Source organism: Dendronephthya gigantea, unplaced genomic scaffold (assembly GCF_004324835.1).
Source record: "Dendronephthya gigantea isolate DGI-Jeju-01 unplaced genomic scaffold, DenGig_1.0 000038F, whole genome shotgun sequence".
Classification (NCBI taxonomy): Eukaryota; Metazoa; Cnidaria; class Anthozoa; order Malacalcyonacea; family Nephtheidae; genus Dendronephthya; species Dendronephthya gigantea.
Genome location: NW_021163048.1, coordinates 812718 through 828816, shown reverse-complemented (window position 1 = coordinate 828816; position 16099 = coordinate 812718). Strand labels below are relative to the sequence as shown.

Here is a 16099-nt window from a genome sequence, read left to right as displayed (position 1 = left end):
TTTTACACTCAATACATGTCCTGTGGCTGTGAGTCACGTGAACTGGTACGTAGCAAAGCGCATCCCTTCCTGTGCAACCCATCTTTCACTATACAACGCCCAGGGGGGGATTTCTACCTAAATTTAGCGTTGGTTCCGGTGCTAAATTTACACGATTCTAGACTTAAAGTTTGTCGGAATCTCAAACAAAGCACCAAGATAAATCACTGCAGTTATAATACTGCAATACTGAGAATGCCAAATCACTTTCCGGAAGAATGGAAGTGATGACCGAGATCTCAGACACCATCATGAATGTAAATTGGACCGAACTAGTTGGAAGGTTACTCAGGTAACAACTAACAACCTAGAAAAAAGATCTAAAGTTTTCCACGGCCAATTCACGGCACAGCTATTCTTGGGTACTTTTATCCCATCTTTATTTTCTTTCTCCCAGACATATCATTTTAAACACCATGCAGTGACCACAGGCAACGGGAATTGCTAATTTTTAGAAAAACTACAACAATGAATGTACAATAATTTCTCTAATAATATAATATAGTTCTGGTGCAACCAAGAAGTCAAACGCTGTATGTTCACTGCAAAATAAGAGACAGGAAAGCAAATGCCAGTAGTAGAAAACTCGCACAAACGCGGGAGGATTTGCCATTCACAATAATGCAAGGTCCAGGACCGCTACATTGTTGATGGCAAACCTCAGCACGACACTCGAGCACACATTTCTCGTTAGCTACACAACTCTGGGAGCACACTTTGACAGACTCGGTACATTTCATCGAACAACCGCCTTTACTACATATTTGAGCACAATTTTCAGCCTCGCAATGCATCATCTCACATTTACCATCCTCACAAGTCTGGTTACACCCATTACCAGTGGAACAAGACATCACCTTCACACCATTATCCGCTCTCTGGTCGCAATGCTCGGCGTGGCAAGTCATATTACATAAACCGGGCTGGCAAACCTGAGTGCAGCTTTCTTCAGCGACACAGATGATATTAAGGGCGTCGAAACAATACACTGTATTGCATGTTTGATCACAGCTTTTATACGATTCACTGGTCGTGTTGCATCTGCATTCCCCCATCCCGCATAATTGCTTGCACAGGTCAGAGGAGGAGGATTTTTCACAGACGGCCGAGGAAAAAGTAGTTTTCACTCCACACAAGAAGCAAAACGCCAGTAGGCAAATTTGAGAAATTTTCATATCTAAAAAATTTAAACATCCAACCCTTTTCAGTAAAAAATGATATTCAAAAGTTCAAAATAAATTAATATCAATTTAAACTGTGTGTTAATCAAACTGGATCAACTACGCGTCGAGGTTTTGGAATACTATTATTTAACTTATGAAGACAATATTTTAAACAAAATTCTAAACGCGCAGGGGAAGCTGAAGTGCCAATTAAGTCACTTTAACGTTGGTCGCGTATGTAAGGTCAAGGTAACTGTTATTTCCATGACCATGGTGAATGCAAGTTGTTTAGGACGATGAATTTACAAATGCGCACAAAAGATGCGAGTGAACTGAATATATATACTTAGATAACTTATCTGCGCTTGAAACATTAAGAGTGAAGCAGGATAACAAACAAGATAGAATCATCTTGTTATTTGGTTCTAAATGAAATATTAAAACACGAAATAGTTCGTTCCAGTTCCCTTGGATTTCCGTCTGAAATTTGGATTGTAGGATGAAATGATTATTACCATCAATCTCGTTTTCTCAGCTCGGGAACAAGATTGCATTACTATATACGGTCAACCTCGCAATGAGTTTAAACTGTTTAATTAACTCCGCTCAACGTCAGCGCGCTGTGTGGGCCTGCTATTGATTAGGGAAAACTCATGACTTTAAAGACTCGTTTCCCTTATGAATTAAGCTTATGTTGCAACAAAGGACACATCTGTTGTTGAAAACTAAAAGATATTGTGCAAAATCATTTTCTCTATATGAAAGAAGTGAATATATATAAGCCGGAACGGAATAGAACTTAAAATGTTTGAAGACATTTCGAAACTAACGTTTTACAAAATATGCATAGGTGGCAGTATAGACAAGCAAGTGTCTTGTTACCTGCTAATATACTAAAAAACTCCCTGAAGGTAATTTCGACAAGGAACTGTTTTTTATTTAAAACGTTTATCCTGCGAAGACCAGTAAAAATTAGTATTCTTCTCCCATCGTTAATTCCTCGAAAGCTAGATCTGCTGTTCGTAAAGGCTGTTTGTATACGTCAACAGTGATATTTCACCTGTGCCTATGTACCATGTCTATGTAGTTCTCATCAAATATTGCTAGTTTATAATCATGCACTTCATATATAAACGAAATAAACGCTTACTTCACAGTTTTTTATCCTGAACTCGTTAGACTTCGTTGGTTTTATCTTGATGGGATCCTTTACGACTGTCTTTCACAGTTTCACTTTGAAGTTTGAGCCCTGCCCTCTAACACTGATTGTAACTTGCCAAATGCCAAAGTCTACCATTACCATGCATGTGACATTTGTATGGTATCATATATCACTTAGTAAGAAAAACCAATCAATTTGCAGTCATGTGCCGTCTTAACATTAAACGGGCCAAGACCCATGCATCTTTCATCTTTGAACTTGATTTTTGCAGCATTAACGCGCGGGCTCGACAGAACTTTCGCCACGAAATCCAAACCTCTGGGCATGGTCTTACGCGGTTTCGTAATTCGTAACATAACAAAAATAAATCTAGTTGAAAGCTATGCAAGGCCTGTATAGGATGAGGATCGCAATGATAAACAACTATTCCCTGCCAACACTAGGAATGGAGTTTAAACCTGTTAAATCCTGTCATTTACCTGGAGGCGGTTGTTTGAGGGCGTGCGAATATATTATGTCTACCTTTTAAGCATAATGATTCAAAACAAGGTCCGAACTTTTTTTGTTATTTTTGTCAAAAACTGCCGGCTGGAAATCTAAGTAAAAAACGCAATCAAGTTTATAAATTTATCAAGAATAATTCATAAATTTATAAATTTTTTATTAAAATATTTCAACTCGAGCAGGAAAATTATGTTTGCAACTAAATATTTACTGGAATACTATAGCACGTAATTTCATTTCAGTCACGCATAAAAGCCTGCCATTTTCTCAATTGCCAAGCATTGTCGTGAGAAAACTTTGATATTTCTAATTATATTAAAGTTCAATAATTTGTATCCTTGTCCTTTTTTCATAACAGAAGGTATATATAATCAAATCTATATATATTATATATTTATTGGCACTACCCGGCTATCATGAATAAACCAGTCACGTAATCACGTTTGATTTGTTTTGCGACTTCCCTTGCGATTGCTACTCCAGAAATTACTTGTGAGAGTGTGTGGTTTCGTGATGAATTCTTTGAATTATCCCCGATTGGACATCACTGACCATCAGAATTGTTCTTTTTTAACATTATACTCTCCCAGTAATCTAGCAACATAATTATGTTTTGATTTCGTATGCGGTTTTGTTTGATTTATCGTTGTTCCTGAATGTAGTAGTGAATTTTCTTGTTGCACTGACGAAGTTGAAAGACAACTTTCAAGTGCACTATTCACGTGTGCCACACGCGGAAGACGTCTTGGGCTTAATGTTGAGTCATTTGGTGATACCCTGAACGAGTGCCGATACACAAAATAGTTCATTATACCTTGTAGAGGGTTCAACAACGCCTGTAACGAAAGCAATTAAGATTTAGAAAAGGGCGGGAGATGGGAATGTTTGGACAGGAAACCGTTGAATTCGGCTATTGCTGTTTAAACTATAGCTAAACACTAGTAGTGTTTTGCAGGTCTATAGTTATCTCTTCGTAGACAGCACTATATTCATTAACATGTGGACTATGAAGTATCAACTTGCGATACTACTTGCGATACAAAGAGAACTGCATGAACGGAGCCGAAAAGGCCCATTTCGATCTTACAATTCGTCAAAAACTAGATCAGACGACTTTACTGCTGCGTTATCTAACCTCTAAATACCACAATACATCAATTTTCGTCATTTTATCTTCGTTAGAAAACCCTACAGTGAACAGATCATATGTCGCTGAAATGACATTTGGAAACCAACTAAAAAGAAAAGGTAAAAGGTGTTAACATACAGACAGTATCCTTTGAAGTATGCCACTTTCGATATGCATGCAGGCTGATGCAGCCATGCAAGGATAATATGCTTACAGCTCACGCATGCACTACGCCTACGACACAAGAGCACATCCATAAAGATAAAATTCACACGATCATATAAAATACCATATTGTAAACGTCGCCACCATCCAAAACAACTTCCATTTGCAAGCATGTAGAACTTGCCTATCTTCAACTGTAAAACTACCGGTACATCGCAGTAATTTCTTAACTGAAAAACATTCATATATATATATAACGTTTACAGTATATATATTGATTAAATATATATATATATATATATATATATATATATATATATATATATATATATATATATATATATATATACACCCGTTTGCAAAAACGTTGGCCGCAGATAGATATATAGATAGATACCCGAAATCTAATTAGAATTGCATATGTTGTGTAATATTATAGAAATCCCATGCAAATGTAATCATATACAATTCTAATTAGACTTCGAGTATCTATCTATATATCTATCTCCGGCCAACGTTTTTGCAAATGGGTGTATATATATATATATATATATATATATATATATATATATATATATATATATATATATATATATATATATATATATATATATATATATATATTGTATATTAATGCATCAAAAATATCATAGTTTGTCACCTTTTTGATATGTAATTATGAATAAGATAGGATTTACAACTATTACCACCATGACTGGTAAATAAGACACAATTAATCTTGATCGTCTTCCCAGGATTCCTTCACATCTGCAATCATTAAAACAATGTAAAACAAACCAATTTCAAAAATTCATCACGCCACATTTAAGCAGCACAAAAGAATTCCAAACTTTGACTTCAGTCAAAGTTACGGTCAACATCTCAGTTCTAAATGTCTATAAGCCAACGTGCTTCATAAAAGTAAAAAAAAACCAGATAGTGTCGTCAATTGAATCAGCAGGTTTCGTGACACTGAAGATCAACTAAGCACAGCTCCATAAATCATATTTTTCAAATGGTTGTTATATTACCGTGACAATTTCAGTGTAGGTGTGAAATGTCTCAGACGACAAGGTTTTTCGCATCGGGTTTCTCAGAGCTCGTACTCATGCAGGTCAAGTTCGCTAATATATACACCAATTTGTCAAAGTGGCTGTTTATTGAGCACTGGCAACTGACATAGCTTGTAAATTTGGGACCTTTCGAGTTCCGGCTTCCGCCATTTTTGTTGGCAAGTTAAATTAGTTTGTGTTTCATGGCAAATGAGACATCATCAAGTTCACAGGGTTTGTACAGCTCACCAACCAACATGCATGGCCGGCTACTTTTGTAATATGTTATATCACGCCAGGTGATCAAAAACTTACTCTGTTTTCCAGATTCCATAACTTATAGACTGGACAACAACAATAATATCTATTGGTATACACCATGACAAAATATGATAAACCACCATAGGACTAAAAGAAATAAAATGTTTAAAGTGCGCGAAAATAATGCTGCCTGACAGTCACACTTTGATAAAAAGTGAATTTTCTTTTCTTTGATTTTGCTGCAGGAAGCGGCTCTAATCCTTGACTCCATTAGGGTTTAACTCTCCATAAGATTTCCTCTATAAATACTTAATCTTAACCTTGGCATGGTCGAATATACCAGAATTCGACCTTAGTATATACCATATTCCGGTATACTAGAATATGGTCGAATACAAATTTTCCCGGTATACTCGACCATGGTCGAATATACCATATTCCGGTACATTCGACCATGGTCCAATATACCGGAATATATATAGTATAAGTTTCGATATACTGAGATATGGTATATTTGACTTTTGCATAGTCGAATATACCGAAATATAAACCCCATAGAGGTGTTCAGTACGGGTTCTAACATCGCATCAGTCAGCAAAAATGCTGGATCCGCCCCTGTTACATACCAATTAATTCCATACAACTGAAAGCTCATATCCAGGGCAAATGAAAATGTCCATACAACGCTGGCAAGAAATCCAAAAAGTGCAACTACCTAAAGAGGCAAGGGGCAGGTTAAAGCTTAAACCCTGATTGAAAATTTAAGGGGAAAACGAAAATATTCCACTTGCCTCTACAGAAGTACCTATCGATTCATAAACGATTACATGTTCGGACTTTGGTCGATAACCCTTGCTATTTTTAACTGGTTCTTCCAGTACGATCAACAATACCCCTAACGATAACAACCCTATATAAAAACAACGTAGGCCTTACGAACAGTTTTGAATATACACGGTGGTTAACAGCCTTGACGATTCTTTTTTCATTTAGTGCGGTGTTCGCGTGTCATTTTCTGCCGTTTCTGTGCAAGCACAAGACCATAAGGCATAAGTTCATAATTATTTTTGCTGTTTTCAAAACTGTGCTATTATATATGCGTGACGTCATCGTATGATGATAATATTCAGAACTCGGTACTCATCAGGCGCCCTGGTAACTCTGGTACTCATGCATGCATTTAGATATGTGCGCTTGGTCGCATGTTCGTGAGAAAAGAATTAGACTGAGGGTGGGAAAATTAGTCTGTTACAACAAACTATTAAATAAGAATGATTGTCAACACAGAACGGTGACAGTATTATGGTGGTTTTCCTCCGATTGAACGACTGAAATTTTTCGCCTGGTTTTCTTTCCAGTCAGTGCGAGGATTCGACCATAGCTGATTCCCTTACCCCGTCACAATTGAAAAGAAAATCAATCGAAAAATTTCGTTCAACCGAAAACTGATTCGGCCTAGTGAAAACCCGCGCCTTTCTGATTAATATTATTCCAGTTTCGTTGTACTATTTCTGGTAAAGTAGTATAGGTTTTGTATAGAGCGGGGCCTCATACAGGCGGTACAGCACTGGATTTGAAATAAAAACGGTATAGGGCAAACGGACCTATATAAGAATATTAAAATTGTCAAAGTCAATGCAAAAAGTTTCAAAGGTCAAAGAAGGTTACTGGTCGAATGCAAATAAACAAGGAAAAGGAAACAAATTGAATTTTTATCGATACGAACTGTAATCTGAACTGATAATGCATCCTTCATGTTAGATATACATACATATAAATACTAAGTAGATTTCCAAAATTTAGATTTAGGTAAACTTGTACAGTTTGCTGTTTCTTGTAGTTGTAATAATCCATGGCATATTATATGTGAGCAATATACAGTTTAACTCCGAAGTAATGTACGTCTGGTTCCATTTAGTCGTGATTGTCGTGAACAAATCATTTCACCGATGAAAAATAGTCCGGGTTGTAAATTTGTCTCTTTTTCTGTATTCAAATGATCAAATCACTGATTCAAATCGGTGATCGTTGACTCTTCTAGTGACTTTTACACATAGAAATGCTCTATCACATCAACCACCCTGATATGTTCACGACACTAACGTCTAAATGGGAACGAGGCCGAATTCCTATGAAGGAGGGTGAAAATTGTTGAAAATTTCTTACCTAGACATGTTAATAAATCGGATAACGCTAAATAGAAAATTATACGTGGATCTGCTGAAGGTCTTCTTCGTTGTCTATCACGATATTGCCATAAATATTTCAATTGCAAAGCTGCTCCAGTAAAACCTACAATTGATGTTGGTATACAAATTCCACTAATTGTCAGTCTTTCATTGTGATCTAGAGTGGTGTTTGGAATACAAAAGATTGATCTATCTCGTAAAAATGCCATAAATGTAGTCTGGCCGTCTGGGTTTGTAAGTACTGTAGATTTACTTCAGGGAAACAATTGAGCCGAATCAAAATTATCAAATACTCAAATGTCAACAAATGATCGTCACATGACACAACACCAGAAATCGCATACTTTGCATATACGTCCACATTTATGTACAACCACATGCCCATATAGACTAGCAATATTGATATTCAGAGTTGCTGATTGGTAACAATTGTCAATTCTACGCTACCAGCGTCTTAAATTTACTTAACCCGTTTTCATGCTAGAACTGATATAGACTCACGACTCACGAGAATAAATATTCAGTATCTCAGGAAATTGAGTGAGACCTGAGTGATCTGCGTCAGAGGTTTAGATACTGTAGCCCCAAAAAGCTATGACAGCCCTAAAGGCTAAAGAGTCTCCATCCAGCTATGATCAAGCTCAGTCTGGACTGATTGGAGCAGTAATAAGACAGACGCGATGCATTTAATTCGTCAGATTCCGTTTTTTTTCCGATTTTCGTCCTCACAATAGATTCACTTTTATTATAACAGGATTCAATCCGCTTCCTAAAAGTAGCCGACTTTGGCAAGGCCGTAGCTAGACCGCTTAATTGGGGGGGGGGTTATATATATAGTGCAAGAACAATAGCGTACAAAATAAATCATTCAGGGCTTCCAGCTACGGCCCTTCTTTTTCCATCTTTAATAAATGGGTCTAATTGAGACCTAACGGGTCCTGGATAAGCATAGCCATAATTTTCAAGTCAGAAAATTTCCCAGTCAAATACTCCGACCTACTTGCTACAGCTTGGAGAGTTTCTCGCTCAATCTTTGCAGAACGGCAGAAAAAATCAATACGGAAAAAAATCAATACGGTTGATCAGTCAGGTTTAAGTTCAGCTTTCAAGAAGGGGGAGAAAAAAATTTCAAACGAAAAGGACAAAATCGACAAGTACCCAAACCCAGGAAAATTTGACCGGGCGGGGTATTTTTCCTGTGACACCGGAAGTATTTACGTAAACATTTCACATTATCACTTCCTATTTTGAATCGTAATCATAGGACCTCTGATATGGTAAGTAAAATTTTCTATGACGTTTATTGTCGCTTTAATTTCCGCGTGACCTTGTTTTCCACTATCTTAGTTGGATAAATAATCATGATATTGTTGCTTTTAGCAGGGCTGTTTGTAACGAGAAGTGATTGTCAGAGTTCATCTCAATATACAGGTATGTTTTGACTTTACCTCAGCACGAATAGTATTGGTTAATACTAACACGTACAAATACTGAGTATTAATTTATTAAACCCGCTGGTTGTATTAAAATACATAAAAATGTATACCTTTATCTCAAATATAAACACATACTGTGAATTATTACAGCCATTTAATGTTGTGAATTGTATCAATGAATTGATTATAAAACAAATGTTAGACTAGAAGAACAAGAAAATCAATGCCCTATCTTAAATGATTTTTGAGCACTATTTAGCCTGAGGTAAAGACTGAACCTGGATGACATAATTCATTCAACAAAGACCTAGATGTTTTATGCTCATGCAACTTTTCATGTGCGGTATTGCCAGTGCTTGAACATTGCCAAAAAGCAAATGGTACTAATCAGAAGCATGTGCTTTAAATGAAGCTGTTGAATTTAAATTATACTTCTAAAGCTCATTTTGTCAATCCAACAACCATTTAAAGCTTTTATTCACCCATACTATTATAATATAACTATGCTAACTCAATAATTACCTCAAACTATTTCTACGGCAATTCTATTACCCAGAAAGGTGTATAGTTTGAAAATATTTTGAATGGGTTAATTGTTTATTTCAATTTAAACTTTTATGGAGTACAAGGGTGTATTATGAGTCTTATATAATACACCATTAGATAAGTAGCAGTGACTGTGTTGTGTTTAGAGTCTAATCAAGGCCCTCCTTTTAAGACCAAGATTACCAATCTTTGTTAATTTAGTATCCATGGTAACTGCTAAGTATACTGGCTCACTGACTCTTCTTGCCAGGACTGTTTATGTATGATTGCTAAGGGGCAGTCAATTCAATTTTGGAATGCAAAAAGCTGATGATAATCAAAGTTTGGAAAGCAGCTGCTTTCACAATTTAATCCTCCTCTCAATTTTTTTTACATTTTATATTCTTCTTCACCTAAAAGGATAAATTGATTTAGCAGAAATTGATTTACGTACCAGACGCAAAAGTAATAATGATAGAAAATATTGCATTTGCATGGTTTGCAAATATATGAAACCAAGAACTATGCAAATCTGACAAACAACAAGTCATATAAGCCAAACAATAAGACCTGTTAGTTTATGCTGATTTATTTGACCTACTTGTGGAAATACGAAATTTATGAGATATATAGCTTAGTATATTTTTCCCGTGAAATTGACGTTAAATAAAAACGAAATGTCTTTACCTAGGGCTCTAGGTGCGTTGTTTATTTCAAGGTCAAGGTTGTCATCTGAATGACACCGAAGGTCGCTCTTTCCGCGTATTTTTTATACGTATCAACTAGTCTACACAACGTCAAACCTTAAATTGGTACCAAAGTCGAACATTTAGATATGCATAAAACCTGAAGGCGGTTTTCTGCAAGGCGAAATTGTGGCATCTTTAGCGTTATCTGGATTTCGTTTAAACTATGCAATTCCTTTACAGACGATGCATAGAGAGAAATATCCGTGGAATACATGTGCTCATGCGTCGTCTGACGAGCTTTCCGCTAATCTGTAAGCTCCCGCTAATCAATGTATCTGTTATCGATGTGCTCACCCAACGTGGGAGCGTTGCGTCTGTGCACAGGCTACCAATACGAAATAATTAAATTAAAAGGCTAAAACCCTTGATTTTTTATCTGAGCAGTACACCCATATTCATGTTTACAGAGTGGCCTAGTGGCAGTTATGGTCTCCCTTCGCCAAAAACAGGATGCCCGAGTACGGCAAAGAGCGTATGGAAAACTGGCTGGAGATTACAAGATATGGAAGACTCGCCATCCCGCACACGGTCCAGAGTATCTGCAGGATCACATATGCTCGTTAAATTTATTGGAGATAAAAAGGATATAAAGAGAACATTCTGCATGAAAGCAAAGACTGGAACACCAAAAAGAAACTGGCCAAAAGGTTTATATTTTCAGTAAACTGGAGTTATATTACTATTCTAGAAACATAGACCGCCACATGTGATTGAGCAGATAGGAACCCATAATCCAATGTATATATAGAATTACCTTATACATAATCTTTATCATAACCATGCATTACTGCGAAACCTATAAGAAATATAATCACAAATATTGGTACTGTGTAATAAAGAAAGCTATCGCGGGCAACCGACATTTAATTATTAATTGCTTTCACTTCACGGAGTTAATGTAAAATATGTTACTTTTTTGACAGGTAGTTATTGTATTTACAAAAAAGGCTCATCGTGTCCGGAGGGTATGGACGACGGTTGGATTTACTGGGATGATGAAGATTACAGAAATGGAAATAGTCATGGTGGATCACTGCCGTTTGGTTCCTATGACGGAAATACAAAAATTTATTATTGTTGTCAAACGAAGGGTCAATGGTATAATTCAATTGAGCTGCCAGTTAGTCAACCATTTTACTTACTTACATCCAGCTCTACTGCCAACCCCGTGTGTCAGATGGTCAAGTGGGCATTTAGTTACTTGGAGTATATCGTATTTGATACAAATCATCAGAACAATGCGGACAATGCAGGAGGAAAACATGCGTTCCGGAAATATAGACAAAAAATATACTATTGTTATTATGAAGGTACATTGAATTATTTGACATTTGTATAATACACTAAATTTTCAGAGTCCACATTAAACTAATAACCTTATGGTTCCAGCACCATTGGCTTATCTCTTTCCCTACGCATGCATGTGTTGCCTTCATGATACAAACAGCCGACTGATTTTAATGTTTCTGACTGGCATACATTAAACTGGATTCACACATCACATGTGTTTGGATATACGTGCAAGTCTACATGACTTGTGGGACGTGGGTGGAATGAAGGTGGACATAACCTTCTCAGCCTCCGTGTTTTTGTTTTAGCCAATTTCTTTGTTTTTCAGATTGTCGTCGTTATTTGACTGACCCCAAGATTCCTAGCGATTCATTTCAATCACATTCAGCACCAGTAACCAAGTTTGACAAACGCTCACAATATTGCTCCTGGTTAATAACGATTCTTGATACATACATTATATCATTAAACTTTAAAGAAATAACCATACCAAGTTGTGATGGTACATTTCTGAGAGTGTACGATGGTAAGAACGACACAGCTCCGTTAATTGGAACATACTGTGGTTCAAACGCAACAATAGAACTGAAGATAAAGTCGTCAGCAAATAATTTATTCATCGTGTCCAATTCTGGAAATCCGTGGAATAACAATGGTTTCAAATTTGACGCCCAATACAATGCTGAACACATGACAGGTAATAAATATTGTTATCTACTTTTACTGATCTGTGATATTTCGATACTAATAATTCAATTTTTAATTGAAGTACATATTTAATGCATGTAGGTCACAAATCACAAGATGTATGAGTTTGTATTTTTATATCATATGTATTTTTAAGCTCTGCATTACCCGCCGATTAAGCTAAACGCCTTTCGAATAAACGTCCCCTGGCAAATTAAACCTAAAAATCTTTAAATTGTGTTCGTTTTCTAAGTATCATTAGTGTCATGTATGTATTGGATTTTTTGTATCATTAAGGGTGTCGTGATGAAATTATTGGAATGGCTGATTATATAAGATCACCGGAGATTAATGCCCCCGAACACTATCCCCGCTATTCCAATTGTTCCTGGTTGGTTACTGTTGACGAGGCGTATTTAGTAAACTTAAAATCTACTTCGATAAGTATTAAAGATGATGATTTCATCAAAGTTTATGATGGTAGTAATGAGAATACACCGGAGCTTATTCGCTATCCAAACTCCAATGATACCATCAAGAATGGCACTCTTGTATCATCCTCAAATGTGATCTACATTGTATTAACCTTCGGAGAATCCTCCACTCATAGCACTCAGTTTATTTTTCACTACGCTCGACAACTTAAACCAACAGGTAGAGATAAGTAACTTGATATTTTTAAATGATTTTGGCAAAAAAACTTTCTAATGGTAAAAGTGACTTTCATTTGAATTTTGAAAGGATTGGTTCCATTCTTGATTTCATTATTGGTTCCGAACCCCCTTGTTTCTGAGTAATTACAAAGTGTGTTCGGTATAAATTTCATTTGAATATATATTTTTCATTTGAAATAACTTTCATTTGAATTTTGAAAGGATTGGTTCCATTATTGGTTTCATTATTGGTTCCGTTTCTGAGTAATTACAAAGTGTGTTTGGTATAAATTTCATTTGAATATATATTTTTCATTTGAAATAACTTTCATTTGAATTTTGAAAGGATTGGTTCCATTATTGGTTTCATTATTGGTTCCGAACCCCCTTGTTTCTGAGTAATTACAAAGTGTGTTTGGTATAAAAATTATGACGTCACATCTAACAGCTAATTTTAAAATATATCATGGTTTTTATCATGATGTTCACCTTATTAATTTATCGTGAAACATGTCCTTTGTTTGTGTAGAAAAGATCACGAAATTTGAACTAACACGTACGTCTCATATTTCCAATGTGACCACACAAACACCTGACAGAGATTTGGCAAAGCAAAATGAAGACAACCAGACTACTTATATCATCGTTGCTATTGTTGTCAGCGTGATTTTTATATTATTGTTGGTTGGCCTCTTCGTCTTTCTCAGAAGGTGAGATATACATTCAATTTCATTACTTCAAATCGTTTAACTGCCGGTATAGTCTCTGTTTTGAACGTTAGGAACTGGCTTTTAGTCATTTTCAGGTAACATAGCATCAAATGTGGTATAACAACTGCCTAAAATAGACAAAACACTTCTCGACGTTTCGACCTCAGGGCCTTCGTCAGGAGAGTTAGTATAACTCTGTTGTTTGAAGACGCTGCTCCTGGTCATATTTCAGGTAGTTAAACCGCTTGATTACCTGGGCAATTTCGGAAATTCCCATAACTTTGATACCCGTGATTAGTGTGTTGTAGAAGTGCTCATAATATTACAGTAAAATTTTAATGAAGGAAATTTAAGCGTCAAAAAATATTAAGCACGAGTGGATTTTAGGAGAAAGAAAAATGCTGAGACATCAGGTGAATTGCATATGAATCGAGCGTACAGCTTGAGGTAAGCATGCAGTACCCTTTTAATACTTTTGTAACTTGTTTTATGTACTTTCTATTATCCGGTTCATTATAATTAAAATGCGTAACAACAACAAAATGCACAAAACAAATCAAATAAAACCAAGTGAACTGTAATCGAATTGCAGCTGTTTTTCACCTTTGTCTTTGTCCCACTTACGAAAACCGAATAACAAAGAGTTACCTCGAAATGAGGTCTGGAAATTATGCACGCGACATAGTATTCGTGATATTCATCATTACACTCATGGTATTACATCATTTTTAATAATACTTACATTCTTTGCATAGGACGAATGTTTCAACAAATGATGAGGATTCAGTGCAGTAAGTGCCCATGCACATTATTCTAATTCCGAGTTTTGCTACCCATCTATTCCGCTTTTTGATCGAAACTAAAAAACATACATTGTTTGCTTTTGTCTGCTGCTTTATTTCCCACTTATAATACTGCAAGATATCCTCTTCCATTCCTCGAGAAAATCTAAACTTAAACTATAAATAAACCTATAAACAAACAAATAATTGCACCACCATTTTCTGTAGTTATGCTAATCCTTCACCACAAGAGAGAATTTGGATTGGAAGTTCCCGCAAAGTCTGTAAGGAGAGTAAAAATCCCATTTACGAAGCAGCAGAAGGGCAAGAACCTGTTGCTCTGTATTGTTCAGTGGATGCTACGAACGAACCGCTGGTCAAAAATGGAGCCGGTGCAGCTCAAAGTAATAATCCGTTGTATGATGTGGGTGGCGTGACATTAGTTTCACATGAATATGCCGAGCCGAACGAGCAGAAAAAGGGGATAGTTTACGACGAGCCTCGAGTTTAGTATCATTCCACGGAGCCTCTCAGTTCAAGAAGGTACAGTTTTTGTCAGGTATTGGAGTCAAACATAATTGAGCATGTCATTTGAAGTAATGTAGTATTTTACCACGTAAAACGCAGTACACAGGTGAAGACGCATATGATATATGTTTTCCCGGTTGTTTTAAACTGAACTAAAAACTATATCATGCTGCACCTGTATGCATGGTTATCAACGAGTTAAGACAACATTGTTGACAGTAACAACCATGTCCGTGAGGTGCTGCACACATTGCTGAGTCATTGTTTGATCAACCGAGAAATCAAAATGAACCTTCGCGTTTTCACTCGTCTGTAGTGCAGTACACAGCAAAATGACATTTATATCTTAGTCGACGTTGTCGCTATTTATCGTGAACGTTGCATTGTAGGATTAGGGTGGGGTCAGGGTTAGGGTGGGATCAGGGTTAGAGTGGGGTCAGGGTTAGGGTAGGATCAGGGTTAGGGTGAGTTTTTATATAATGCATTATACTGTAAAACAGAACTATATGATCCAATTTACAAGTTTCATGGTTATCTTGGAGGTGCATATATATTCTATTGATAGTAATTTTGAATATTGTAATAATTGAATACTGTAAAACTTACTCAACCCACTTTTTAAAATGCTGTACACTGATCTATTCTTATAATCATTTTTTATATGCGTTAAAAAGTGATAGAGATGATAGAGTTTGTAGTATAGAATTTTACTTACTCTGTGATTTATTTATTTAGGCGATATTTAATTAGAATTTAGGCAAGTAATTTTAGTGCCTTGACAAATATTTTTTATGATATTAAATATAAAATGTTTTGGAGAAAATATTTTGCTGCCTTAATTGATGTTCGCCATCTTAGGCCCAGGACGATGGTCGATCCATTTTTTATTTTATTCCATCTTCATTTGTATACCGGAAAAAAGGAAATTAAATTCCAAAGTCATAATGAAACCTGTATTTTCATTTCACATCGACGCATACCGACAACAAAAGGTCAACACCATTTAAGCAAAAACTAAATTTCCTTCTTATTATGACATTATTGATATGTTAGCAGCTTTCGCGAATAAAAAACA

The 16099-nt window shown here is 36.0% G+C and overlaps 2 protein-coding genes across 4 annotated transcripts; one reads left to right on the top strand and one right to left on the bottom strand.

Annotated features, from left to right (window-relative positions):
* Positions 1 to 3049: 3049 nt before the first annotated feature.
* Positions 3050 to 8142, bottom strand: LOC114526332 (G-protein coupled receptor 143-like). The gene is made up of 8 exons (XM_028547915.1): positions 7642 to 8142; positions 6267 to 6385; positions 6102 to 6190; positions 5530 to 5622; positions 4824 to 4930; positions 4287 to 4392; positions 4004 to 4103; positions 3050 to 3704 (listed from the first exon to the last, which is right to left on the bottom strand). Exons 1-8 carry the CDS (start codon positions 7871 to 7873, stop codon positions 3423 to 3425), a joined length of 1128 nt encoding a protein of 375 aa, XP_028403716.1. The 5' UTR covers positions 7874 to 8142; the 3' UTR covers positions 3050 to 3422.
* Positions 8143 to 8917: 775 nt separating this feature from the next.
* On the top strand, positions 8918 to 15834 carry LOC114526279 (cubilin-like). 3 transcript variants are annotated; one of them, XM_028547836.1, is made up of 10 exons: positions 8918 to 8941; positions 9045 to 9095; positions 10782 to 11021; positions 11298 to 11684; positions 11993 to 12361; positions 12649 to 13005; positions 13534 to 13714; positions 14102 to 14161; positions 14470 to 14505; positions 14725 to 15834. In XM_028547836.1, exons 3-10 carry the CDS (start codon positions 10877 to 10879, stop codon positions 15005 to 15007), a joined length of 1818 nt encoding a protein of 605 aa, XP_028403637.1. In that variant the 5' UTR covers positions 8918 to 8941; positions 9045 to 9095; positions 10782 to 10876; the 3' UTR covers positions 15008 to 15834. The 3 variants fall into 3 exon arrangements, with proteins under 3 accessions (XP_028403637.1, XP_028403634.1, XP_028403635.1); XM_028547833.1 differs by lacking the exon at positions 8918 to 8941 and having other exon boundaries at positions 8990 to 9095; XM_028547834.1 differs by lacking the exons at positions 8918 to 8941; positions 14470 to 14505 and having other exon boundaries at positions 8990 to 9095.
* Positions 15835 to 16099: the final 265 nt, after the last annotated feature.

Coding starts and splice junctions, on each gene's coding strand:
- LOC114526279 (XM_028547833.1), top strand. CDS start 9,026: ATGATATTGTTGCTTTTAGCAGGGCTGTTTGTAACGAGAAGTGATTGT. Junction 13,006..13,533: donor TCGACAACTTAAACCAACAG/GTAGAGATAAGT, acceptor TTGTTTGTGTAG/AAAAGATCACGAAATTTGAA. Junction 13,715..14,101: donor CTCTTCGTCTTTCTCAGAAG/GTGAGATATACA, acceptor AGTGGATTTTAG/GAGAAAGAAAAATGCTGAGA.
- LOC114526332 (XM_028547915.1), bottom strand. CDS start 7,873: ATGGCATTTTTACGAGATAGATCAATCTTTTGTATTCCAAACACCACT. Junction 6,191..6,266: donor CGATAGGTACTTCTGTAGAG/GCAAGTGGAATA, acceptor TTGCCTCTTTAG/GTAGTTGCACTTTTTGGATT. Junction 5,623..6,101: donor CAGTTGTATGGAATTAATTG/GTATGTAACAGG, acceptor TATTTCTTTTAG/TCCTATGGTGGTTTATCATA.